Genomic DNA, 25,017 nt, shown 5'->3' with positions numbered 1-25,017 from the left:
TTTTTTCAAGGTTCGAAGCATATTTGAGAGTCGCATCCTCTCTTCAAACAGAAGCAGGGAGCAAGGCAATTCCTGCAAAGCAACCAACCCCATTCAAAAAGAAAATAAAAAATAAAAACCAGGGAGAGGGAAAGAAACCTCCCTTCTTTCCAAAGGGAAAAAAAAAAAAAAAAAAAAGAAGATAAATCCAAACCAACCCCCCTGCGCCCCAGGGCTGGTAGAAGGTGTCTGGATCCCAGAGTCCGTTGTGTAGGTGGGAAAAGCCCAGTGACCTCCAGCCGCCGTCGGCAGCCTGACCGCCCCGTCTCGCGCTCGGCACGGCGCTCCCGGGCACGGGTTCCTCGGCGTTGGCTCCTTGCCCCGTCCCTCCCACTGCAGAAAGGCCAGCGGTACTCAGTCTGAATTCAGCGATGCTCTGGGCACTTGATTTTTCATCATGCTGAAGATGTGTTTTCTCCTTTAGCTGTTGCGGGTTTTGCTTTTTAAATTCACAGTCTGATCAGAGAGAGAGAGAGAGAGAGAGAGAGAGAGAGAGAGAGAGAGACGGGATGAAGTAGAGGAGGAGGGAGAGTTTGGAGTGGGGAGGGAAGGAGCACGAGGCACGCCGGGCTCTCCTTCTACGCGTAAAACTCCTCCTGCTTGTCGGGCTTCTGGTACGTCACGTTGGCTTGCTTGGGCTCCTCCAGCGTGTAACTGCCCTCATCCTTCTTCTTCATCCGGTAGATGAGCAGCATGACCAGAAAAGCAGCGAAGAGGGCTCCCACCACACCGCCCACGATCACCGCTGCAACACAGAGAAGTGGCACGGCCGTCAGTGCCGTCCCGCAGCCCCAGCCTGGCTTTCAGCACAAATAATTGGGGGAGGATCATTTTGGATTCCAGCTTGGGTTTGTGTTTTGCAAGTTTGCGAGCAACTTTTCTGCTGAAATCTGTGGTTAAGAAAACTGAAAATTAAGGTAAGGGGCTAATGTAATCGCATGATTCAAGGAGCTTCTACAAGCGCCCAAGTGCAGCGATGGTTGGGTAGGACCCGAAGGCATCTACTCTACAGCTGCACAGTGGGCGACGGACTGGCACGAGGCAGCCCAGGCACAGAGAGAGGTCCCTGCACAGGCTGTAACCTCATGCAAGGCATGTGCAGAAAGTCCCCCAAAGCGCTGCTCCTCTGGGTGCCTGCCGGCATCCACCACCGCTCAGCTGAAGACCACCAGAACCATAGCTGCTTTGCCGTGCCACAGCCCCCAGCTCCATTTAGCTGGTGTAACACTGACACCTCTGCCCCATCTCTGATGTGTCTCTGGTTGGGACAAGTGACCCTCCCAGGGCACCTCTCTCCTCCCCTGCAGTCAGAGGTGGCCAGGTGGTATTCAGCCAGCACCGTAGCACATCTTTCCATTAACATCCTAGTGTTTTCCTGGAAACCCGTCTTAGCAAAAGCAAATCGTGCACAGCTCTGCACTCTCCCGGCAAAGACATGAAGATCCCTGGGAACCCCCCAGCACAGGCCCTGGAGCTATTTTGGCAGGTGAGTGTGGATTATCCCAGGCTTGACACTACCTCAGTGCCCTGCCAAAGACTGACCCCTCTTGTGGGGCACGGACGGCCCAGCTGTCTGTCCCCTCCCGCAAACACACCAGCTCTTTCCCGGCAAACCCACGGCCTCGGGTCTCACCTATCAACACTTCTTTCCTCTCCAGGATGTTTTTCTGCGGAAGCTGGGCGGCCGAGTTACCGGAGTCTATCGTGTTGTCGATCAGCCCCGGCTCTGCGTTCTTGCCCAGCCCGGGTCCTGATGGCGGTGTCACCACAGCCATCACCTCGTTACCGAGCTCGGGACGAGTCGTCTCCTCCTCCTCCCGGATCTCAAAATCCCCGCTGGGGCCGCTGCTGACTGGGACATCCAGCTCATTGTCGAGGACTGTCGTCACCTCCCCTGGCTCCATCTGGGAGAAAGGATAAGATGGAGCAGGGGACAAGGACCAAAGGGTGGTTCCTGCCTCCAGCAGCTCTGATGCGTGCAGAGGAAGAACATCACAGTACCGATGACAGGGTGGCCCTCTCGGTAGGGAACATGGGGGATAACGTTGGGGTGTCCCTTCCCTGTGTCTCTGAAGTGGACGGTTATATTGCAGCAAGCAAAACAACCCCACATCTTGATGGTCACCAAAAGGCTGAGGCCACTATGGCTGAGCTTCTTGTCTGTCCCCAACCCAGGTGCCCTTGAGATGCACAAACTCTCACCTGTTCCCTGTAGCTTCCCCTAAAGAGAGCCCCACATCCCAGACCCTCATTTGGGCACTCTGTCCCCAGTGAAACACCTCAGAGATGCCTCCTTGCTAGCCATGAAGTGATGCAACCCTTTGTGCTACAGCACAGCAAGTGTAAGGATCAGATGCCACCAGAGGAGCCCCAAGGGGGTCACTTCCCTCCCTCTTTTCTCCCTTCAACCTGCTCTTATGGTTGCAGCCTTGCGGCACAGGGATGGAGCAGGAAAATGGGTCCTTCTCACCCAGGACATAGAGCCAGCCCAGCTCCCTGACGTGGTCCCTGACCAAGCCCCCTTGGCAAGGAGGTGAACTCAGCCTGGATATCAAACATGGGCCAGGCAGATGAGCCGCTCCATCTCCCTCCAGCCCAGCCCTGACCTATTCATTGCCTCCTGTGCATCCCCACACCTGCAGCTCCTTCAGGGCCAGATGCCCCCTGACTTTCTCCTTGTCCCAGCAGCCTGACCTGCTAAGTGTCCACATGCTGAGCTGGACCACACCGAGCATCCCCGAGCAAAACCTCCCCGGGATCCCTCCTTCACAGTGCAAACAGCTCCCTCCACGGCTGCCTCGGGACGTTACAAATCGGGATGAGCAAAGGGCGCCATGGGCTGGAGCCAGGGCAGGCAAGGAGGAGCCCTCTCCATGTCACACTGCCCTCGGCGCGAGAGCATGGCTCACTGCTTCCCACAAGCAGGCGTTTTGTGACAGAGATTAATTGAAGGTCAGCGAGAGCCCAGAGCGCTATACATACATATACGTACACAGAAAAGAGGGACTAGTTTAGACAAATCACTCCACCTTTCAGTCAAAGCGGTTTTCAAAGGGCCCCTGAGGGGCTCTGAATGAGAGATGGATCAGCAGATTAAATCCCCTGCTCAGGACACCCGACGGGCTGGAAATGCACTGTCAAGCCATAATTGCAGAGCGTTTGGGCCTCCCACTGATGGGCTGCGAGTTGGGAAACGGTACAATGAGTCCAGACACCAAACCCAGAGGAAAGCCGCTCTTTGGCCATGGGGCAGTGGTACCTCCAGCCTTCCTCCCCTCCTGCCTGGGGAAGCTGCTCTGGAGCAGCTGGGCAAGGCAGAGCCGGCGGCACCGGGGACACGTGGCACACCTCTGGGTGCCCCCCATCAGCTCTTGCACCAGCCCCATCACCATGCTCTGCCCGTGCTAGACCCCCCACCCTTTAATCTCCCCTCTCCAGCTCCCCAAATGTTGTGCTCTCCGCAGAGCTGGGAAGAGCTCAGCCCAGCTTGATCTCCCTCTAGGCAACTGCCTCAGGATGGATGTACCCCGTCACCACCTCTTGGCTTCAGACATGGCCCACGAGCAGGTGAGAAGGCCCCTGCCTCCTACCTGGGGGGCTTCTGTGGGTGGCAGCGTGGCAGGACTGGATGGCAAGGCAGTGCTTTTTTCTGTGAGGTCTGCAGTCCTGGAGGTGCTTGGTTTTGGCAGGGACCTGGGCTTGGCTGTGCTGGTGGGGACAAGCCGTGACGTGGCCACTTCTGTTGGTGTGCTGGTTTCGAGGATGGAGGTGGCGGGTGTCTCCAGGGTGGTGGCCCGGGTGGTGGCTGCCTTGGTGACGAAGGGGAGCAGGAACCTCCGGACAGTGGTGGGTTTGGCAGTGGCCATGGTGGTGCTGCTGGTGGTCGTGGCCACAGTGGTGGTGGCTGTGGTGGTTGTGGTGGTGACCGTGGTGGTAGGGGAGTCACTGGCAGTGGTACTGGTGGTGGTTGCTTTCCAACTGGGGATCACTGGTGTCTCTGTCATCCTGGGGATATACAAGACGCTGGTTGTCTGCTCGGGGGTGGTGTCCTCAGCAGGGAACGGTTCAAAGGGAGTTGCCACGGGCTGCACCGAGGTGATGGGCAGCATGGCTGCCGTGGTGGGGAGCGTGACGGACGTGTCTGTGGTGAGGCTCACTGCTGTCTCGAGCCCCGACTCCTGCTCAAAATCTGAAAGAGGGGGAGAAGAGCAAAGGGTGAAGCTGCTGCTGCCCTGGAATTTCCCAGGGCTGATGCCCGCCCGGCCTCAGCCCCAAAAAAACAAGAGCATGGACTGGTTACAGGCTCAGCAGAAACCAAGGGCTGCAAATTCCCATGTGGTGGCCAAAACCCCTCTCTGGAGCCAACAAAAACTCTGTAACATTGGCATATGCTGTTGTGCTGGGGAAAGGTTAATCCTGCCCAGTAGGACCAGAGGATGAAATGGGAAATGGAGTCACTTGAGCCCCACCTTTGGAACCATCCCCTTTGGTTTTTCCTAGGAAAGGACAGGAGGGTGGCTCTGGAAATAGGCAAGGAGCAATCCCCTCCCTTGCATCCCATGGCAAGCCCCTCTCCTGTCCCACCAAAACCCATGGCCAGGCTCCCCAGGGACCCTTCCCCAGGACCCCCGCAGCTACTTACACCCCGAGCCGGAGCCTGAGTAGACGTCGTCCAGTTCATCGTCCCCAAAGGGGTCATCGTCCCCGGAGCCCTCCAGGTCCACAGGCCTCTCGTAGTTCTCGTTGCGCCATCGCTGAGCCTGAAGCCAAGTGGAGAGAGACACGTGAGCAGCTCCAGCCTGGCCAGATCAAGACCGGTCCCTGCACAGACACCCCCAGACAGCCCTCACGGGGCGATGCACAGGTTAAACGGGCCAGGGAAAAGCAAGACCAAGGGAGCGGGAGTGCAGGCAGCTCCCTCCAGCCAAACCATCCAGAACTGGGGGTTTTTTTCCCAAAACAATTCCCTGCTGCAAACCTTTCAGACAAGCTGACATTTTGTGGAGAGCTCACATTGACTCCGATAACATTTCCCATGAAAATGAGCCCTCTGGAAAAAGGCGGCGGGGGAAAAAACCAACAACTGCTTTTAGAGCCTGTGAGAAAAATTATCGATTTGGTTCTCCAGCTCGCTATTATTTCATTTTAGATGATTTTCATATGCTTCCTGGCACAGGTGTGACAGTAACACACACTATCAGCTGCCATAACTTGGAAAGTCTCAAAATGAAACAATATCAGGCTTCAAATATTCCACTGCTCTGCAGCACAACTAAAACTTGAAGAGCCCTTGCTAGTAGGGCTCTTAAACATCTTGTTTTGCAGATCAAAGTGTTGCAAGGAAACAGTTTGACACTTCATTACAACCCAAACAAGGAGGCTTTGATCTGCAAGATAGCATCAGATGTTTCAAGATGTAACAAGCCAGGTTAGTGCTTAAATTTAAAATAAAGGGGTAGAAGGGTCCCCTTCACCTATTAGAGCATTTTACCTCTTGACAACAGCTTCGAGTTTCTTTGTTTTCATTCCAGATTGGAACAAAAAGGAATTTTAAAAAGTCAGAAGGTCCCATGACATAGAAATTTGGCACTTTACTCGCATTTTGTCCCCACATCTCTTCTCCTGAAGCCCATCAGCTGGCAGGGGGGAGAAAACCCGGCAGCCTTCAGCTGCAGCGAGATGTGCGGGACTGGGAGGTGGGAGGACACTTCCCAGGGACTGCGGGCTGATTGCTGCTGGGGTGCCCAAGCCAAGGAGATGTCTGCTGCCCAAACCCTGCCTATACAGTCACTGGGGTGCTGCAGAGGTACCACTTGTGTCATACACCCCGGTGGCAGCATGAGCACATTCCTGGGAACATAAATCTCTTGGGAAGGTCAAGGGGAGTTGGGCTTTTAAGTGTCTGTCTCTCCTGAAAGCACTGATGAGCTTTTTGGGGCTGGATCTATTCCTTCATCTCCAGCAACAGCAGTGCTCTCCCCTATCCCCACAGCCACTGGTTATATCCTGACAGTTTCCAATGTGCCGCACACTTTCCAAACCACTGGGAAGACTCAGTCTTTGCCCCAAAGGTAATGCACCATCCTGGAGTTTCAAATACATGGTTACCAGCAGCTCACTGAAGAAGTCTGTTAGCCACCAGAATTAATCCACAGGGGAATCGTGTGACCCCTTGTCGAACCACACAGGCCAAACCCCGCTGCAGCATGACGCTGAGGATGGAAGCAACGTGCTGTGTATCCGGGAGTTGGTGCTGATTGACCCTGCAGAGAGGCTGCAAAGCCCAGTAATGGCCACAGTGCTGGGGAAACAGCCGGGAGAGAGGAGGGACCAGGAGAGGTGGGATGGAGGCAGGAGGTAGCCAAGAGTGAGGGGGACACATCCCTGCAGGGCAGGAGCTTGCTTTCCCTCCTTGGAAATCAAGGTGTCACCAATGGGTGACAAGCGAGATGAGCTCGGGGTTGCCAAATGATTTCAAATAATCCGTTGCTCTGATCTATGGAGCAACAGGCTCCAACTCCTGGAGAGGAGATGGTAAAAAGTAGGGAAAAACTGCTGCGCCAAAGATCAGTGCAAGTGGTTCTGCTAAATAAGTGATGTCTCACCAGTGTCCAACAGCAAAATAAATAAAACGCAATAGCAAACAGATGCTCAGGCAGGATCTGCTGTAGCCCAGGGGGGAGGCAGTGGATAGAAGTAAAAGACCTGAAGAACCACCTTTGGTTTCACCATACAAGTTTTCCATGGCTCGCCAGCACTGACTCCAAAACATTCAGGTCAACGTCACTCCTGGATCAGTAGGACAAAGCTATGGAGCTATGGAGTGCACCCACTGCGAAATGGCCCATCCAGGACTTCTCTGTCCCTGTGTCCAGTGCAGGGAAGCCAAGGACCAGGAGATCCCAGGAGACATGCAGGGGCTGGTTCAGCATCTTTTGAAGGCTGATGGGGTGCACCACCCATAGGAGTCCATAAATTATGAGACAGGCCACCAAAACTGATGGGAAGGCAAGGAAAAATTGCAAGGTTTGAGGAATGGGAGGAAGAAACATCTGGAGTTGCTTTTATTTGCTTTTTGATTATGACACCAAAAATATTGAGGCTCACCAAGAAATGAGGAGAGCACTGCGCAGGAGCTCCCCAGACCACCCCTCACCCCTGCCAGCTAATGCGGGCGAGCTCCCTGAAGGCCGGATTCTCTCTGCATGACCTGCAAAGCCTCACTGTAATGGGAGCCACATGGCCGAGCTCCATCGAGCCCATTTCTCCCTTAAATTGGAACCAGACGAGGCAGCTCCAGCCACCGACTCCCTGGCTCTCCATGCTTGGACCAGGAAACAAAAACGGAAGCGCACAGCCCCAGCGTGCCACACCAGCCCCCATCCATCCGTCCCACAGGGTGGAGAGACCCAGCACAGCCAGCGTGTGTCCTGGATCTGCTTTGCCCAGGAGAAAAGCCTGGAGCGATGCAGTGAGGGCAAATGGGTAGATGCCGGTGAGAATTGTCCAGCCCCAAATCCAAAAGCAAACCTTCCCAAAACATCCCTGTATTTTGCTCGGACAGCAACCGAGCCCAGCACGTGGCCGGGGAGGAACCCCCAGGCACCGCTGCCTGGCTCCAGCATCCTCCCGGGGCACCGACCAATGCTGTGCTCCAACCTGCAGTGTGTGGCTCCCCAGCGTGATGCAGATTTGGAGCTGGGAGCCCTTCCTCCGGGTCTTTCTCCTCCCCAGATCCACACCCCATGCACTGTGCAAACAACTCTGCTCCCTCCAGCCTGAGGGAGCAGGAGCCACGCCACAGCCCCATGGGGATACATCTCCCAGAGCCACTGACTGCAGCAGGAACAGCTTCACAGCAATAAAACACCTCGCAGGGCCAAAACTCACTCTCCAGAGACAACTCCCTCGATGCGAGAGATGTCTCTCCCATGCCTGCCCCTCACAGGCCAGCCTGCAGGAGAGCAGAGATGTTCTCAGCCAGGTTTTTCCCTAAGTGGATTCCAGAGGATCGGCGGCAATCAGTGGAGTTCGTACCAAGGAGGGACTGCGGCAGCCCGCAGCCCAGGGCAGCCCACCGCAGCCCAGCTCCAGCTGCTGCCTGGCCAGCTCAGTGCATGTAACACCAGCTCCTGCACGACCAGGCACCACGCTGCTGTTGCACTGCAATATTCACGAAGATGCAGCATTCCTGCTGCTCAGGGGAGGTGAAACGGGACCTAAAGCGAGATGGCAGAGAGTTTCCCTTCTGTTCCTTGGCCTCAAGTCTCCAGAGGCTGCTCCCGAGCCGCTCCTGCGTGCAGGGGGAGCTGGCGATACAAAATCATGGCAAGCAGCAACAGATGCTGGGCAACCCTTTGCTCCTCCCCAGCACCCTACACCCTGGGATTGCATCTGCCCAGCGTAAAGCCCTAAATAACCACGCAGCCAGAAGCAGGCATGGGGGCACCCCCTGACTGCAGTAAGCACAGCCCCAGCCCACCAAGCTTCACAAAGATTTATTGATAAGACTTTGTGAAACATCTCCAGGTGTTCCCAGTGCAGAGGGGGGGTGTTTGGGACATGGCTGTTCCCAAAAAAGCCCCCATGCTGCTCCACTCCCAAGGCACTGACGTAAACCTCCCCCCGGCCAGGCTGCCCCAGCTGCAGCCCTGGTGGTATTAGGTCAGGCTCATGCAATAAATCTTGGGAACAGTCGGTGTTTATTTGGATTTACTGCTGCTTAGATCGTTAATACTCCATGTGCACCAAGCCCCGCAGCCATGCACGGCCCCCAGCCTCCCTCCAGCATCAAGAGGGCTGCTCCCCCCTGCACGGCTGGAATGAAGCAGAGAGAAACAGTGATTTTGCCAGCCCAGGAAATCACAAATCATGCAGGACGGCAGCTCCCACCTCCCGACCTGTGGCTGCCTCCCTATCCCTCACAGCCTGCATCGCAGCAAAGACTCAGCTGGCTGGATTTGGCCCAAAAGAGAAACTTCACTCAGACTTTATCCCCAACACAGCAGGCTCCGCCTGGTCAGAGCAAGGCTGCAGGGACCCCACTGGCAGGACCCCAGGCATGCTGGATCCATCCCTTGCAACCCCTGGTCCCCAGGGATGGTGTCACAGACTGTCCCGACCCTGCTGCAGGAGGGACAGGGCTGCCACGCCAGTGGGAACGCCGGCGCTGGGCTGCGAAGCCTGTGCAGCCGCCAAGGCTTGCCAGCCTTCCACGGCACCAATTTCCTGCCTGCCTAGGGTTGGGAATCATGCAAGCCGCATCCACGCACTTGATCAACCTCCCATGGTTGGGATGGGAGGACCCGCTTGCAGGACTCCCAGGTCCTCTGCACAGCCCTCTCCGGGTGTCCAATGCAAAGCTGGGCCAGGCAGGCAGAGGCTCCTCGGGGCAGGGAGGAAACCCCAGCGCGATTCTTGTCCCAGCCCCGGTGCCCCCTGCCCCACGCCAGCCCCTGCCCTGCCCTGCCCTGCCCTGCCTGCAGCGGGATGCTGAGGGCCACCAGTTAGCCAGCTCGAGCCAAGGGACAGCAGCTCCCATCCATGCAATTACAACTTCCCAGCTAATGCCTCCTGGCAGAGGGTTCGTTAGCCGGCTCAGCCCCGCTTCCCCCGGACAGGCTTCATTAGGGAAATCAAACCAGGGTCAAGGCAAAGCTGCTGGAGGCACGGGGGCCCGAGACACCAGCTGGGTCTGGGGAGGTTGCATCGCCTTCGGTGATGTCCAAGTCCATGGGAGATGAAAAGGAGCAGAAAGGTTTAAATGTGCCCTGCGAGGTGCTGGTTCTCCGCCGGGCTGTGCTCAGGACTGTCCTGCAGAAAGGGAACCGCTCGTGCCGTGTCCCCTTGGCCCAGCTCATGAGCCAGTCCCCGCCACACCAGCCATGGGGGAGCTCGGGCCAGGATCCGGCTCTGGCTTCACCCAGACCCCAATCGCCTGCCCTATTTCTACTCCTCCAACGTCCAAAAAGGTCACAGATCTGCTGCTGTAAAAGCAAGCCCTGGTGCAAAGCTGTCTCCATAGGGCAGGGCCAGAAAGTCAAATTTCAATAAACATTCCTCCAGTGTTCTAAGTTACCCCAAATCAGTGCCAGACCCAAAGGATCTGGGCATCAGCAGCTCTGGAGGTGACACGGCCACTATATCGAGCTCGGATAAGAAAAACATCCCCCACTTGATCCCAGAGGACTTTTTTGTTCCGGCAGCCACCATGGGGCTGAGCGAGATCAGCCAGGCAATGACGCCCACCCGGTCGCTCGCCGTCCCCTCCGATGCCTGCGCTCCACGGCTTGGCTGGACCAGCCAGGAATGGGAGCCGTGGGGCCGCAGCAGCACAAATCACACCCAAATCCTGTGCTAAGAGCCTTGGAAAGTGAGAGCTCAGGCCCTTTGGCCTGGCACCATTGGAGCTGAGCAGGGAGATTAGAGAGGTCTTCTGTGCACATCCAACCCCCCCAGCACAGAGGATGCCCCATTGCTCCCTTTATCAATGTGGGCGACACCATTTTACAGGCGAAAAAAATGTAAAGCTCTGGAAAAGGGTCCACTGACACACTCAGCCCTCCCACGAGCAGCTCTCCATGTACACCAGAGGATCTGGGGACTTAAAACATGGGGAAACCAAGACACAGAGGGGACCTTCCCACCACCTCTGTGCATGGTACAAACACGTTCCTTACAGACCCCTCTACATCTTCGGACGTGTCCTGGGGGACGGGGACCGGCTGATGTGGGTCTTCCTAAATTCCCTGCACACCTTTGCTTGCACATCCTTCCTTCCCTCAGCAGGGAGGATTAGGGTGTTACATTTTTTAGGGTGTTCCCACTCCATGGCAAGCCTTTCGCAGAGATCCTTAAAATTCCCCACATCTGCTCCGAACACCAAACCCCAAACGTGCTGCCATTGCAAAAGCAATATTCACTGCTGAGGGTCTGGCTTTCACACCAGGGGAAGGGAGCCTTGTAAATCAATCCATCTTTAAACACGGGGAGAGGCTGGTGAACCTCCCCAGGATGCTCTCAGGCCCTTTGCCGGTAGCCATCGGCATGGCAACTGTCGCCATGGCAACCACCTCCTCCATGGCGACGCATCCATCGCGGTGCGGGGCGATGGGTGGTGTTCTCCAGGGCACCCACCCGAAGCGGGTCTGGGCTCTGCTTCCCCGGGGGTGTCATGGGGAAGGAGGAATTAAATGGCCTCATGGGGCGGGCTAAGGGGGAAGAGGGGGAGAAGAGCCGCCTCTGAAAGCGCGGAGGAGATCCCGCAGGAGTGGTCCGAGCAGGGGGAGAAATCCCGACTGGAGTCCCAGCATCTGCTGTCTGCGGGACTTTGCGGAGGGTCAGAGCATCTCCCCATGCCCCAGCAGCCCTGGCTGGGATTCGTCTGCCCCAGTCTGGGTGGTGGAAGTGATTGAAGGCTGTGGACATTTCCAGCCCTCCCAGCTGTGGACAGAAGCTCGAGAATTTTCCCTGAAGGACTCAGAAGGGAAATAAAAAAGGATTAAATTCAGTGGTTTCTAAGGCAGTTGGGATGCAGGCTTGGTTCGTGCCCAGAGCTCGGGCTGGTGGTGACAGGGAACAAAGCTAGGTGGTAAAATCCTTTCCCTGGCACAGGTCTAAGGCTTGTTGGAAGCGTGGACGGAGAGCAGAGGAGCAACCCCGGGGTGAAGCAAACCCCAGGAAAGCACCGCAGCCTGAGGAGCCCACACGCCTCCACCCGCCCAGCCTGGCCGCGGCCCCCAGCACCACGCCTGCGGTTTCAGATGGGAAAGCTCCTGCTGCAGCGGGAACCGGCATGGCAAGCTGGGGATGGAGGAGATTTTATCCCATCATATGGATGTCCACAGCCATCCAGCAGCCAACGGCACAACTCTGGGGCACAAGATGGGGCCAAGGCAGGGAAAGGACACATGGAGAGCATCAGCAGGGACACAGGGGACCAGCCTGCTCCACATCCCGATGGATGGGCAGTCAAAGAGGAAGATTGAATCAGTGTAAAAGCAGCCTGGAGAATGGGACGGGGTGGTGCAGGTGAGCAGGAGGATTGTCTCACCACCCTGTCCCTTGATGTCAAGCAAAGGTTCTTGCCCAGGTCTCTGCATCCCATCCCCTGCCCATCCTGCTTGCAAAATGAACAGCAAAACCAGAAAGCCAAAGCCCCGGTGCTTTTGCTAAAGGTCTGTTTGCTTTGCAACCCAGTGAGACAGCTTTGGGAAGCTCAAAGCCCCTGCTCCCAGCAGCAGACCCACAGCCCTGCATGCTGCAAGGCCAAGGGGAGAGGACAAGGTGGGCAGGAGACTGCCCGTGCCAGGAGGGAGCGACACAAATGGCGATGGCAGCATGCAAGAGCAGCAGTGACCCGAGTGTGTCCTGCAAGGGAGATGCTGAATCTGGTTGCATTGGAAAGCTTGGAAAGACACAGCCAGGGTCAGCAATCCGTCAGGGACTGAAAGCCATTTTCTCCAGGAAAACACATTTAAACTGAGAACATATCGCAGGAAAAGCGTCAATTAATTCTATGATATTTTCCGTGGGATATTTTCAATTACTTGTCCCTTGAAAGCACCTTTTTGGTGTTTTATACAGAAAACCTTAGTAACTCATCCCAACACGTGATTTAGTGATACTATACAGTTGAAATAATATTAACTCGCACATAAAGTTGGAATGAAAACATTGTTTCTGAACCTTAAAGACCCCACAATTCTATTCCCACTACAAAAAAATCACTGAATTTCCACTCTTCGATCCAAGGCTGAGAGTTAAAAATAAATCTGTTGGAAAGCTGCTCCAGACAGCATCTCAGTGTCACCAGGACCCACTGCTTTGGGAAAAGACCTCAACGTCCCAGCATGGTCAGCCCCGGCCAAGTTCTTGCCCGAGGACTGATGCTGGAAACCACAAAGCTGCTTGAGCTGGAGATGCCCATGGCAAAGCCGAGGAGGCTGGGCTAGAAGGCAGTGCCACGGCATGGCTGGAGTTTGGGGGTGCAGGATGCTGGGGGCTGATGCTCACAGCCGGCAGAGATCCCACTCGCAAAATGTGGTGTGAGCTCGTGTGAGCAGCAGCCAGTTATTTTGTGTAACTTCATTCTTTCCCAGATTAATTAAGCCCCTGAATACCAGCTGCCTAAACCCCAGTGCATTTTGATTTAATAGGCTGGTTATTTTATGCAAGTAAAATAATCATTAACATTTACCAAAGAGCAGCAATTATTCTGGCCTTGTATCGATTCTCTGCTGCCAACGCAGGCAACGCTGCGAGGAGCAGGGCTGGGTGCGGGCGCATCCCAAAGGCTGCCTTCGGACGTGTACACTCATGAGTGTTTAATCACCGCTCGGGGGATATAATGAACCACAGGGTCCAGGTACCCTGGACCGGGCTCAGCTCTTCAAACAGCATCTCTTCCTCCTCCTCCTTGGGATCCTCTGTCTCCATTGTAATTTTTTATCCCAATACTTCGATGGATTAGTGCCAGATCCTGCCCCACTACACAATAAATATCCCCAAGCCAGGGCTGGCATGAAAAATAGCAAACCTCCCAATGTAAATTGTTGCTAACACCTCATCTCCCAGCACGCTCTGCTTTTTACCTCCAGGGAGATGGAGGAGAAAAAAAAAAAAAACACACAAACAGAAGTCCCCACCTCCTGCTGCTTGCAAAACGCCAGATAAAGAGGCACAAAAGAGCCCAGCGAGGTTCTGCCATGCATCTGCTGGGATTGCCTCGGGCAGTCCAAGGTGGCTTCCTGGGGCTCCCCTGGAGTGGCAGGTCCCCCCAAGTCCTAAGCACCCCCGGGGACCGCCGCGTTTGGCTCCTGCTGCATCGGCAGCGGTTCAACGTGCGGCCCTTCACCCCACGGCTGCGGGTTTGGCCGGAGCTGATGGAGCACTTGGCTGGAAACGATGCTCTTGGCAGACGTGGGAGCAGGGCAGGAGGTTCCCCCAAGGCTGGGTGAGCCGCTGTAGGGGAACAGCCAAGCTGGAGCTGGGCTCTACGGACCCCCCTTGGTACCCGGGAGTGGGGAGATACCCGCTCACCAAAAAAATCCCACACCTATGATGCCCTCCATCCTACAGAGAGCATCCTGCTAACCCAGGCAGGGCAACGGAGACAACCTGCACGGGATGGAGCAAAACCAGCCAGGCTGGCAGGGATGCGCAGGGCTCAGGCAGCCGGGATGCCCGCACCCCCAGCTCTGCCGCCTGCTCTCCTCCACCTCCCCGCTGTACCTGGCCAGGCCGATTTCTTTTCCGCTCTGAAGGATTCACGGTGCACTCCAGACTCATTAATTCCCGTGGGTTTGCGCATTGCCATGGCAACGCAGGCAGCCCCGGGAAAATCCTGCCCTCGCCGGCACGCTGCCTGCGGACCCCAGGCCACCACCCACGGATGCTCACGGTGGGTCTCAGCCTCCCAGCTCCATCCACTGTTTCCTTCCCGGGACTCAGGAGCCACTGCCATCAGCGGGAACTCCCCCCCAGTCATTACAGAACTGATTTAATTTGCTCTGCTCCATAATCCTATTGCAGCTTAACATGCAAAACTGTCTCGAGCTTTTCTCACCTTCCACAAAGGCACGTTTCAGAGCTCGCTCCCCTCCCCAAGACTCGGCTCTCCAAAGAGCTGCAAAATAGGACTTTATATATATTTTTTTTTTTCTGCCCTTCCTCAAGCGCTTGGCACGGGGACTGCTGCTGTGTCTGTTAAACATGTCCCCAGCGGCCTCCCGGCAGCAGGACATTGCTAATTGGCACTTTGGGATTCACACGCTCCCCGTCTCGCCTCTGGCTCCTCCGCAGAGACCCAGCGGCGCAGACGGGCCCTCGGGAGCCCTCGCCCTCCCCAACCAGGGGGAAGACAATGTCGTGCTCCGTGTCCAGGCCATGGAGATGGAGTTCAGCCAAGACAAGCATCTTCGGCGTTGTCGGGGGTAGGGACCTGTGGATGCAGCCACATGCCCGGGTGGCACGCTCTGGGGACAAGTCATTGCGTGCCTCAGTTTACCTGCCTGCAAAATAGGTGCAAATGATGCAGGGCAGGGGAAGGGAACAGGCAAGGGCTCCTCTCCCATCCCTGGGGCTCTAGGGACCACGGCACATCTCTGCCGAGGGCCAGCCACATCTCACACCCCGCTGTCCCAGTGGCTCGTGTTTCTCTGCTTCCCCAACCCCTGGCTGCAACTCCGGGCTGACAGTCAGTGTTTCCCCACCAGCCAGACGTGTAAAAGGGGGAGCAGCCTCCCAGGGGAGACGGAGAGGCCAGCAGAAGTAACCTCTGTGCCACGGATTACGTCGTGTCTGCTAGCGCCAGTGGGCAGCACGCTGCGGGAAAGGGCATCGTCAGCCCTTGCCTCAGTTTCCCCCTTCCCCGAGGACCGTGGGGGAAAGGCACAATGTCCTCTCCAACCGGGACTTGACCTCCTGATGTGGGATGACAGCAGGGACAAGCTGGAAGGCAGAGCTGGAGGGGGACAGGCGGACAGGTCTGCTCGGGGCTCGGTGGTTTATTCTGCATCTTGCTTTAACCTTGCCAGAGCCCCAGCGCCCGAGACAGCCTTGCTGTTAGAGCGGATATGAAAAAAAATCAAACTGAGACTTGAATGACGCCAGGGGCCACCATCACGTAACAGAGAGGTTAAAAACCCTGTTACGGCGGTTGGAGTTTTTCAACCGTGCAAACGCTGTGGTGGCCAGCACTGCTGGGAGCATCCCCGGGGCTTGGTCCCGTGGGTGAGTGCTGGCCCTGGGCCAGATCCTGCACCCACTGCTGGGCACAGGGTGAAAGGACTTTTCCTTATGGAAGGGAAAAAAAAAAAATCCCCATACAGAGCTGAAGAGGTGGAGTTGGAAATGGCATTTGCAAGCTGGGAGGGGAATGAAGAGGTGCCTGCCCGTGGGGAGGGGGCTGGCGGGGAGCAGAGCCCTGGTCTCCACTCCTAAGGGGTGCAGAGCACCCACAAAGCCAGGGTGGGTGCTACACGCTGGGACCACGGCCAGCAAGCCGGCCAGTCAGGCTGGTGGCAGGTGAAGGTCTCCAGCCTGGCAAGACCTGCTCCCATGAGCTGGATGTGCACCGGCTCTGACGGCTTTTCTCCCAAGCTCTTTTTCACCTTTTCTTTTTTCCTTTTTTTTTTTTTAATTTTCCCTCTTTTTTTATTTTCCCCTTCATTTTTAACCTTTTCCTTTTTCCCCTCAATTCCATGCTCCAGGGCCCAGGGCATCGACCAAACCTCTTTGCTTTTCCCAGCAAAGAGATGGAGAGAAAAAGCTCATTTTCAGTCCCCTTTACTGGAAAGAGAAGACCAGAAATTTGCACCTTAATGCCTCAAAACTAGAAGCAAAAAAAAAAAAAAACCAACCCAAACACTCGAGAGCTTTTAAGCCAGACCGGAGATGCAAGAGGAAACTTATGCACACCCAAAGTTTTGTCCCATAGAGAAACAAACCCAATGCCGAGGAGCTGTGGGGACATGCAGGTCAGAAGAACTGGGGTGCTGCACCTTGCTGGAAAGCAGCCTCCTCTCTCCTAATTACTCTCCTAATTACACCTGAGAGGCTTTCGGTGGCGACCTGAACTAATTATTCCCACTCAATGCGACACCTTCATGCATCCTCCTGCCTGTTGCCCATCGAGGGTGGGTGAAAATAAATAGCTCCCCAGTTATTTTGGCTTCATAAGGGGTTTTCTCCAGTCCCAAGGACCGACCGAGTCCCTTTGGTCGGTCACTAGAGGTTCAGTCCTTGCAAAGCCGAGCGCAAGCCCTGTCGAGAGCTGGGTGGGTTTTGGTGACAGCTTGAGCTCCTCCACACCCCCAAATCTCCCCAGCCAGATGGCTGGGCTGATTAAGCGCTTCCCGGGTCACCCTAGGGCAATGCCAGCGTTTCCACAGGCCCACCAGCTCCTGAGCGAGGAGAAAATATTTATTGTCCTGGCCTTAGATAGGGAAGGAGCTTTTTTTTTCCCTTTCCACCCTATTTACTGCCCATTTGCTTCCCTTCTCTGTGGCCAGGGAATGATGGACACTGCAGCCAGAGAAAAGCCACCGCCATGCACCCGATGTCCATGATCCCCCTGGAGCAACCGGGTCTCTTCAGGTTCAGCTTTTCTTTACAACCCCAGCAGCAGAAAGGGAGGAAAATAAATAGGTGCCGGGATGGTTTGATGCACGGCGCCTCAGACACTGGCGTCCTTGTTCTCCACCAGCCACGCTGCACGGTCAGAGCGGGAGAAACCTAATCCTGCTCCCCTCCCGCTCGGATTTCCCAGCTCTTCTGTGTTAAAGCACTGACGAGGCAGGCAGCAGCACTACCAAAACATGACGGTGGCGCCAGCCCTCAAGACTCAACGATTTAATGCCCGGTGTGTTAAAAGCAAGGCAGGGATGGAGCGAGGTTTTGCACGCGCTGTGCTCCCATTTTTTGCAAGCCCCTAAGCCAGGACGGACTCTGGCAAAGGGGTTAATCCTTGTCAAGACCATCCTGAGGACCAGACTCCAAAGCAAAACCCAGGGAGGAACACATGGGTGACCGGGGTGCAGGGATAATGCGGGGGCCATCAGGCTCCTGGTGAGGGGCCGCGATTTCCTGGGACTGCTGTGCCACCATTGCAGGGGGAAGGCACCTGATTTTGGGGGTGTTGAGAGAGTTAATCCATCAGCACTTGAAAGATGTGCAAATGCCAAGTGTTGCTTGCTTGACACTTAAATACCCGAATTTTTTGCACCTTAGAAATAGATTGACGGGTGATTAGATTCAGAGCAACCAGGTGTTAGCGCTGCAAAGGGGGTGCAAAAACCCCAGCTCAGGCTCCTTGCAAACAGTGAGCAGTTCCCAGCACACGTGGAAGCGCTCCTCACCGCCGAGAGTAACCCAATTTCTGCTGTCTTGCCTCATCACTCAGCTCTCCAACAAGAATTAGAGCAGGGTGGGGAGTTCACACTGGACTCCCTGCCCTCTCCGCCGTGCCCAGGGAGGAGAGGTGATGCCACAAAGCAGAGAAAGGCCAGCAGCCAGCCTGGGGCCGCATTCTGACTCTACCCAGCTCCTCTGGGCACAACAGCTTTCATCCTGGCCGTAAAATTCATTTCAGCTGCACAACCAGCCTGCCTCCCTCCAAAAGTGCTCAGGAGCAGGTTGACGTTTCCCACCCCCAGCAGATCATGGCTGGAGTGCCTCGATTTAGGAAAAAAAAAGGTATTTCCTCTTTCTAGTCCATGCACAAAAAGCTCTCAGCCTGTATTTATCTGCCCTGAACTTTATCTGCTGCGGTTATTCATCTGGAAATGTAATCAATCTCCCTTCCAACAGCACCGGCCCCTTCAGCTCGGCAGCTGCACGGTCGCCCCCCCCCCCCCCCGCTCTGCACCCAGAGGCATTAAGCAATCAAATGTGATGTGTGATAAAAGAAAATAAAAATGCAATTAAAAAAAAAAGTTTCTCCCCACATAGGGTAGCTCAAGCATTTGTTAAAACTCTGCCTTTTTGGATGTCACCCTGCTTTGTGCAAAGGGAGAACTGGTCCCAGGGGACCCGCCGGCTGCAGGAGCACCGTGACGGCCCCCAGCAATGGGGTCACCCCAAACGCAGGCACCGCTGGGGCAGGGCACAGCAGCTGGGACACTGGGACCCCGTTCCCCAGGCATCACGTCTGGAAGCGCTTAGGCTCTGCACCGCGCCAATAAAGCTCAGGTTTTGAGATGAAAGAAAATGTCTCGAACCTGCGGAAGATCAGAGCCTTGACCTGAGCATTGCCCATCTCTGGTTACTGCTCCTTGCCCAGGAAACACCGCCAGCCCCGCAGGGCTCGGCTTACCGAGAAAATAAAAGGGCTGGAGGCTTCAAGCCTTATAAATGAGCAAAGCTTCTGCCAATGGACAAAACCACTCCACGCTCTCGCTGCCCCCGTGCCGGGAATGGGGGATTTGAAGGCTTTTTGCATGCAGTGGGAAACGTTTCCCGGTACCCCCGTCCACGTGCAATGGGTGTATGTGTGAAAGGGGGTTATGCTGCTGGAAAGAGTTGTTCAAATATTTATACAGCCTGAGCCTCCTTGTTTCCTGCCCCCAGATGAAGTTCTCTTAATGAAATGTAACTAAACAAGCCACTTCCATTCTGCCTTTCCAACGATAATTACGGCTGATACAGTAAGTGGGATGGCAGCGTTTCAACACCCTGCCAGAGAGATGAAAACCAGCGTCCTTAAGGCAATATCCACCAGGCAGCGTCAGCCCCAAAGCTTTGGGCAGACGGTTTGCATTTCAGTGGTGTGACCTCGCCGCGGACGCCAGCACCCGTCCGCCCGGCTGGGCTGTTCACAAGCCCGAGATGGCATCGCTGGTCCTGGAGCAAGAGCCCTTCCATGCCGCTGGCTGGGGAGTGCCGCCGGCTTTGTCCCAGCCCCTGATTGCTGTTTACCCTCTTTCCTGCATGGGTATTACCATCATCACAGCAGGTATTTAATTTTGTCGGGGAATAAGCAGCCGAAGCAAAGCAGTGGGCCACACGCAGGGGTGGAGGCTGCATGCGTTGGAGATGGTATTTGTCATTGAGCTTTCTGGAGGGAAATGCCCCTTACAGAGCCTCTCCTGGTATCTCCACCTCACCCAAAGCACGTGGTGATAGAAGGGGAAAAACATCCTCCTATGCTTGACAGGGAGAGAGAAACTGAGGCAAAGCAAGAGAATGGACGTCAGTGGCAGAGTCCAGCATCTTCTTAATAAATAAGGGCAGCATTTGCTCTCCTCCACCTTCTCAAGCTGGCGGGGGTTGGCCGGACACAGCAAGACATCCCAGTGCCTAGGGCTGGGCAGCACGGGTAGGAAGCAGGTTTGAGTCCTCACCACGTCTCCTCGCCCCCTTGGTGAAATCCCTTGGCCTTCCTCCAGCGCCGTGCGGTCTGAAGACAGGTCACCTCGGCAGCAAGAAGGATTTCTACCCCTTCGACACTTGCAAGAGCCCAGGGCAGCACTGTGCCACCAGCAGAGAAGACAGGCTGGGTGCTGGGTGCCATGCTCGCTGGGTGCATCAGCAAGAAGGGCAGACACCCAGCATCAATTCCCATCTCCTTGGGGGAGGAAATGTTGTGTTCTCCATGGAGAGGAGATCTCCAGCGGCTGGAGGCAGCAGTCACGGGTGCTGATGTCCACCATGGATGGACGAATCCTGGGACTGGCTGAAAGCAAATCCCACGTGCCCCCAGAGCTGAGCATCTCCGTGCTGGGCACCTGGAAGCATCCTGCCCGCAGGATCGGCTGGGGTTGCGATGACCCAGGCGCCAGCCACCCTTACGTGCACTTCCAGCAGCCCGCGCGGGAGCGGGAGAGGCCCTGCGGCCTCAGCCCCGAGGGGGATTAGCAGAGCAGAAGGAGCCCTGCAATGGGGCCATGCTCCGTCCCACAGAGGACGGCAGCATCCCAGTGTGCCACGCACCTCCCTGAGCTCCAGGCACCTCAGAAGAATAGCTCTAAGTTGTAGGGCCAGCCTGGCTCGCAGGGAGCATCCTCTCTGCGGTTCAGGTGGGGAAACTGAGTCACAAAGCAACTGGGCAGCATCTCCCCAAAAGCCTGCGATAGCCTGGGAGAGGATCCCAGGAGTCCTGGCCTCCGTCTCACACAGCATCTCCTCGGGGGATGTGGAAAGCCATAAATCGGTGTGTGTGGGGTGTCAGGGCCATGCCCCACTCCAGCGTCTCTCCTGACCGTGCTCACAGCACCAGCCGGCCCTACACAGCGATGGGGTTCCCCAGAAACCAAAAAAAGAAAAGGGAAAAAAAAACACGAGGGGGGGGGGGGGGGGGGGGAAGGAAAAAAAAATAGATATTTTCAGCTCACCAGCCTTTTTTTCAGATCTAAAATTGATTAAAATAAACCCAGTGATCTGACTTAGCTGTTTCTATTTAGGACCTGAATAAGGAACTGTGAGCCAAAAAGCTTAGCTGCTCTGGAGCTTTTTCCCCCCAGCCGTATAGGTTGCTCTAATAAAAGCTACAACCTCTCCCTGCCAGCCTCCTCGCATTCACATCCTTCAACTGTCACGCTTCCACCCGTACAACTACCACTACCGTTGATTTCTCCGCCGGCTGGAGCAAGCAGGAGGCCCCCGACTGCTATCGCTCAGCAGAGGAGCAACAAGGTTACAACTCACCCAGCAGCTGCTTAGCCCACAAAAAAAGTTTTTTTAAAAAGCAAGAATTTATGTTCAAAAATCTCTCTCCTCCTCCTCCCTATTTATTTGCACTGCTGGTAGTGATCTTCCCACCACATTGCCAGCCCCGCACAGGGCTCAGCACAAATCCTGGGTGCCCACCCAGCACCAGAAATGATGCTGGAAAAGCCGTGGGAGACGGTTTCCATGCAAAGGAAGCAGCAAGGCTTGGAGCCCAGCCTTGAAGGCAGCTGCCTGGCTGTGTCTGCGTCCCCTTGGCTGTTCTGCTGCGGGTGGGGAGAGCAGGAGACCCTGGGAAGCAGGTCTGTGCCGGGGAGCACGTTTGGATGCTCAGAGTGGGGATGGGGAACAGAAACCCTGGGATGTAGCCTGGGTGATGGCCAGGGGACCACGGTCCCACGGACTGGCTCTCCCTGGGTGCTCAGTCCCCAAACTCCAGGCTGAAATGGTGACGCTCCTGCAAATGGGGCTCCCAGGTCCTCCAAATCCAGGATAACTCCCTCCCGCTGGGGCCATCAGTGGCCGGTGCCCCTTCCAGCCTTCCCTTGTGCAAGGAGAGCGGTGGGACATGCACCTTGCTGCAAGCCCACCGCAACGCAACCCCGGCAGCCAGGCTTGCACAACTCCTCGCCCCCACCAGCAGATTTTGGCCCCGTCCGGGCAGCACTCTTACCCAACCCTGGCGATCGCTCACTTGAAAGCAAACCCAAGCTCACCCCGTGCTCGCTTCCTCTGCCCCGCGGCCAGTTCAGCGAGGGACAGGGCGAGGATTAAGGATGCGACAGAGGAGGGGATTACCCGCAGCCCTCGCTGGGCGCCCCGATCCCGGCAGATTGCCTGTGCCGTGGGGGGAGGGCAGCATAAAACCTCATGCCTTTGCATTTGATGGATTTTTTTATGGTGTAATAAAATAGAGGATTTACCTAAATGCTACAATTACGCCAGGGAGGTGTGCACGCAGTGGCAGAAGCAAGCGGCATCCACTTGCACCACTGTGATGGGTGAGCAATCCTCGTCTGACCAAAGGGGCACTTTTTCCCCAGGAATTCATAACCCTCTGCCAGCCTCCGAGCAGCTCAGCAAGGCACCTCCACCCCCTTTTCACCCACGGGGAAACTGAGTCACGGAGCAAAACCCCTGCACGGCTGTAAGTCAATTCTCCCATCGATGACTTCACGAAAGATCTCGGAGATGAGTGGGAGTCTCCCTTGCTCTTCCCCACAGCCACAAGCATCAGCACCCCTGAGCACCCCAAAGAGCACCCCAACCTCCGTGTTGCACCCAGCAGCCCAGAGCTCACGCTCATCCCAGCTCCGCTTCCGCCTTTCCTCCTGCCCGCTTCCCAAAGTGTCTGTAGATAGAAAGGGCTATTTTTAGCATCTCGTATCATTAACCTCTGGGACTCGCCGCTACATGTGGTGTCCCCACGGACAAGGTTTCAGAAGGGTGCTTCAAATCCAGGGACAGGCAAGGCACGCTTACATCAGCCAGAATAAAAACAAGGTTATAAATTTGCACATTGCTGGTGTGGAGAAGGGGGTGTCCTCTACGCTTATCCCCAACTATCTGAAATAAAGTGGTTTACACACTCCAGGATGCTCTAAAAATGTGGATTTCTGGCCACATCCCAATCTGGGAGTGGGAATGCTGGCAAAGCAGTGACGGCTCTGCTCTCCCTGGCCCCAAAACCCTGCCAGGACCGGGCTGAGCATGCAGCTTGGCCAAACACCAAGGATTAATGCAGAGTTTCCTTTTGTAGCTCCCTCCCTGGGTTCATGCTGCAGCAGGGATGCTACAGACCATGTTCCCCTCAAGTGCTGCATAGAAATCCTGATTTCTGCCCTTTTGTCACCTGGCTGGGCTCCGCTGAACCCCGCTGCCTGCCCGAAGCCATTCCTGGGTTAGGATCGTCTCCGCAGCTCTGGTTCCCAATGAGCTGAGCTAACCCAGCCTTTAGCATCTCCAGCAATGGGTTTGCACAGCATCCCGCAGCCCCTTTATCCCGGCACATCCCGACCAATGCAGGGTTCCCGTTGCCTGGCCCAAATTTTCCTGGCTGTAGGACATGTCTCTCGCTGCTTCTCCATGACCACAGTAGTGCCTGCCTGCTCCTGCCTGCCCCTGCCTCGTGCAGAGCGACCCGGGTGCCTGGGTCCCCTCCTTGACCGCCGCTCCAGCTGGGCACTCGGCATCACTTGTCCCCACACAGGCACGCATTTCGGGGGGTCCCCGCTGGAGAACACCAATGCAGTGCACAGCAGTGAGGAGGTGCCATTGGAGGCAGGGGATTTCTCAGCTGCAGAAGGCAGCGAGCATCCCCACCACTCTCACCCTCAATTTTGGGCGATGCTCTATGTCCACACAACATCCCAGGCAGCTGGGGGCAATTGCTCCAATACCCTCCAGGAAAAGCCCCTGGGTGCCAGGAGTGAGGCAGAGCAGGGATCTCAAGGCCAGGATTTACCCAGAGAGGTCAAAAATGCCACAGTCCCACTCTCGCATGCACAGGACTGCTCCCCCACCCCCAAAAAAGGTGCTTTTCAGCGCTGGCATCCATCATCATTTGACCCCAGCCCAGCCTTGAGCTGGGCACGTCCGGAGCGGGCAAAGGCTGCCGTCCAGCCCCCCAGGGTGACCTGCCCACTGTCACCCAGGGGTGACACCACTGTCGCCCAGGAGGCCCCAAGCTCTAACTGCAAGACCCCCGATGGCTCATTTCCCCCACCCAAAGCCCACCACCTCCCTTCATCCCTCCTGTCCCCGAGGCTTTAGCTTCCTTAAGCCGATTGCCGGCGCTGCCACCGGTGCTGGGGCCACCCGCGGTGAACCTCCGGCGTGCCGCCGGCTCGCCCGCCACCAGGTGAAGCGAGAGGCATTTTGTGGGTTGCAGCAGGAGCCTGCCTGTGAGGATTAAAGGGAATTACAGCCACTGCTTAAATGCACTGGTGGCAGCGAGCTGGAGCAGTAGCCAGCAACAAGGCAGGAGCCAAGAAGCCACCTGAGAGCGGTCCCCAGACAAGAGCAACCTCCCCGGGGCTCTCCGTTGAGTGCAGGGAGAGGGGTCCCCTTATTCCCCATCTTATTCCCAACCATGGCAGGCAGGTTTGGTCCAAACCTTCCCTAAATATGGGTGAGAGATACCCATGGGGCGTTTCCCTCTCTCTATTTCCATAAGCATGTACATGCCTGGCTCCCGAAGGTGGCATCCATCCCTGCCAGCCCCCAGGGTCTCCAAACGAGGTGTTTCCCGCAAGCCAGGCACAGCCATTCCCTCCACAGCCAAGGGGGAGACACGGGGAGGTGCCGAGGGTAATCCTGCCTGCGGGGGTGAGCCCCTCACCGGGGCATCCCCGGGATGGATGCCACGGGAGGCTGGCCCCAGCGCGGGTACGGGGCTGCAGGCATCGGCTCAGGGCTTGCAGGGAGCTCAGCCAGGGTTCCTGCAGGGTTCCCTGTTCCTGCAGGGACCGGATGGCTTAAGGGAGCCTAATCCTGCCCGGCGCGGGTGAGGAGGGGTCTGGGACCTCCGGCAGACAGCTTGTGGAGCAGAAAAGCTGCAGGGGATAGGAAGGTCCCAAATCAAGGGACAGTACCGAAACACGGGCACTTTGGAGGGGGACGGGCTGCGGGCTGGGGGCTGCCAACAGCTCTGCGATGCTCTTGGGGGTTAATCCCCTCCCTGCGTAATGATGCAACAGCAAAGCTATGGGAAAGGTCCCCAGCAAAGCCGGGTTTAACAACTCCACATCGCTGCCCCAGGTGCATTTTCTGCGCTGGTTGCGTATTATCGGTGTGCACCTTCTCCATACACAG

The 25,017-nt window shown here is 56.2% G+C and overlaps 1 protein-coding gene across 1 annotated transcript in view; it reads right to left on the bottom strand.

The window, feature by feature from the left end:
- Positions 1-617: 617 nt before the first annotated feature.
- The window catches only part of SDC3 (syndecan 3), a 45,243-nt gene continuing 20,843 nt past the window's right edge, over positions 618-25,017 (bottom strand). Inside the window, exons 2-5 of the mRNA XM_075722123.1 lie at positions 4,682-4,799; positions 3,630-4,228; positions 1,673-1,943; positions 618-784 (exon numbers count right to left, since the gene is read on the bottom strand). Of these exons, the coding sequence (XP_075578238.1) occupies positions 618-784; positions 1,673-1,943; positions 3,630-4,228; positions 4,682-4,799 (1,155 nt within the window). The remainder of the gene's footprint in view (positions 785-1,672; positions 1,944-3,629; positions 4,229-4,681; positions 4,800-25,017) is intronic.

The sequence above is a fragment of the Pelecanus crispus genome, chromosome 16 (genome assembly GCF_030463565.1).
Source record: "Pelecanus crispus isolate bPelCri1 chromosome 16, bPelCri1.pri, whole genome shotgun sequence".
Classification (NCBI taxonomy): Eukaryota; Metazoa; Chordata; class Aves; order Pelecaniformes; family Pelecanidae; genus Pelecanus; species Pelecanus crispus.
Note: the sequence above shows the minus strand (reverse complement) of the source record. Positions and strands in the feature narration are given on the sequence as shown.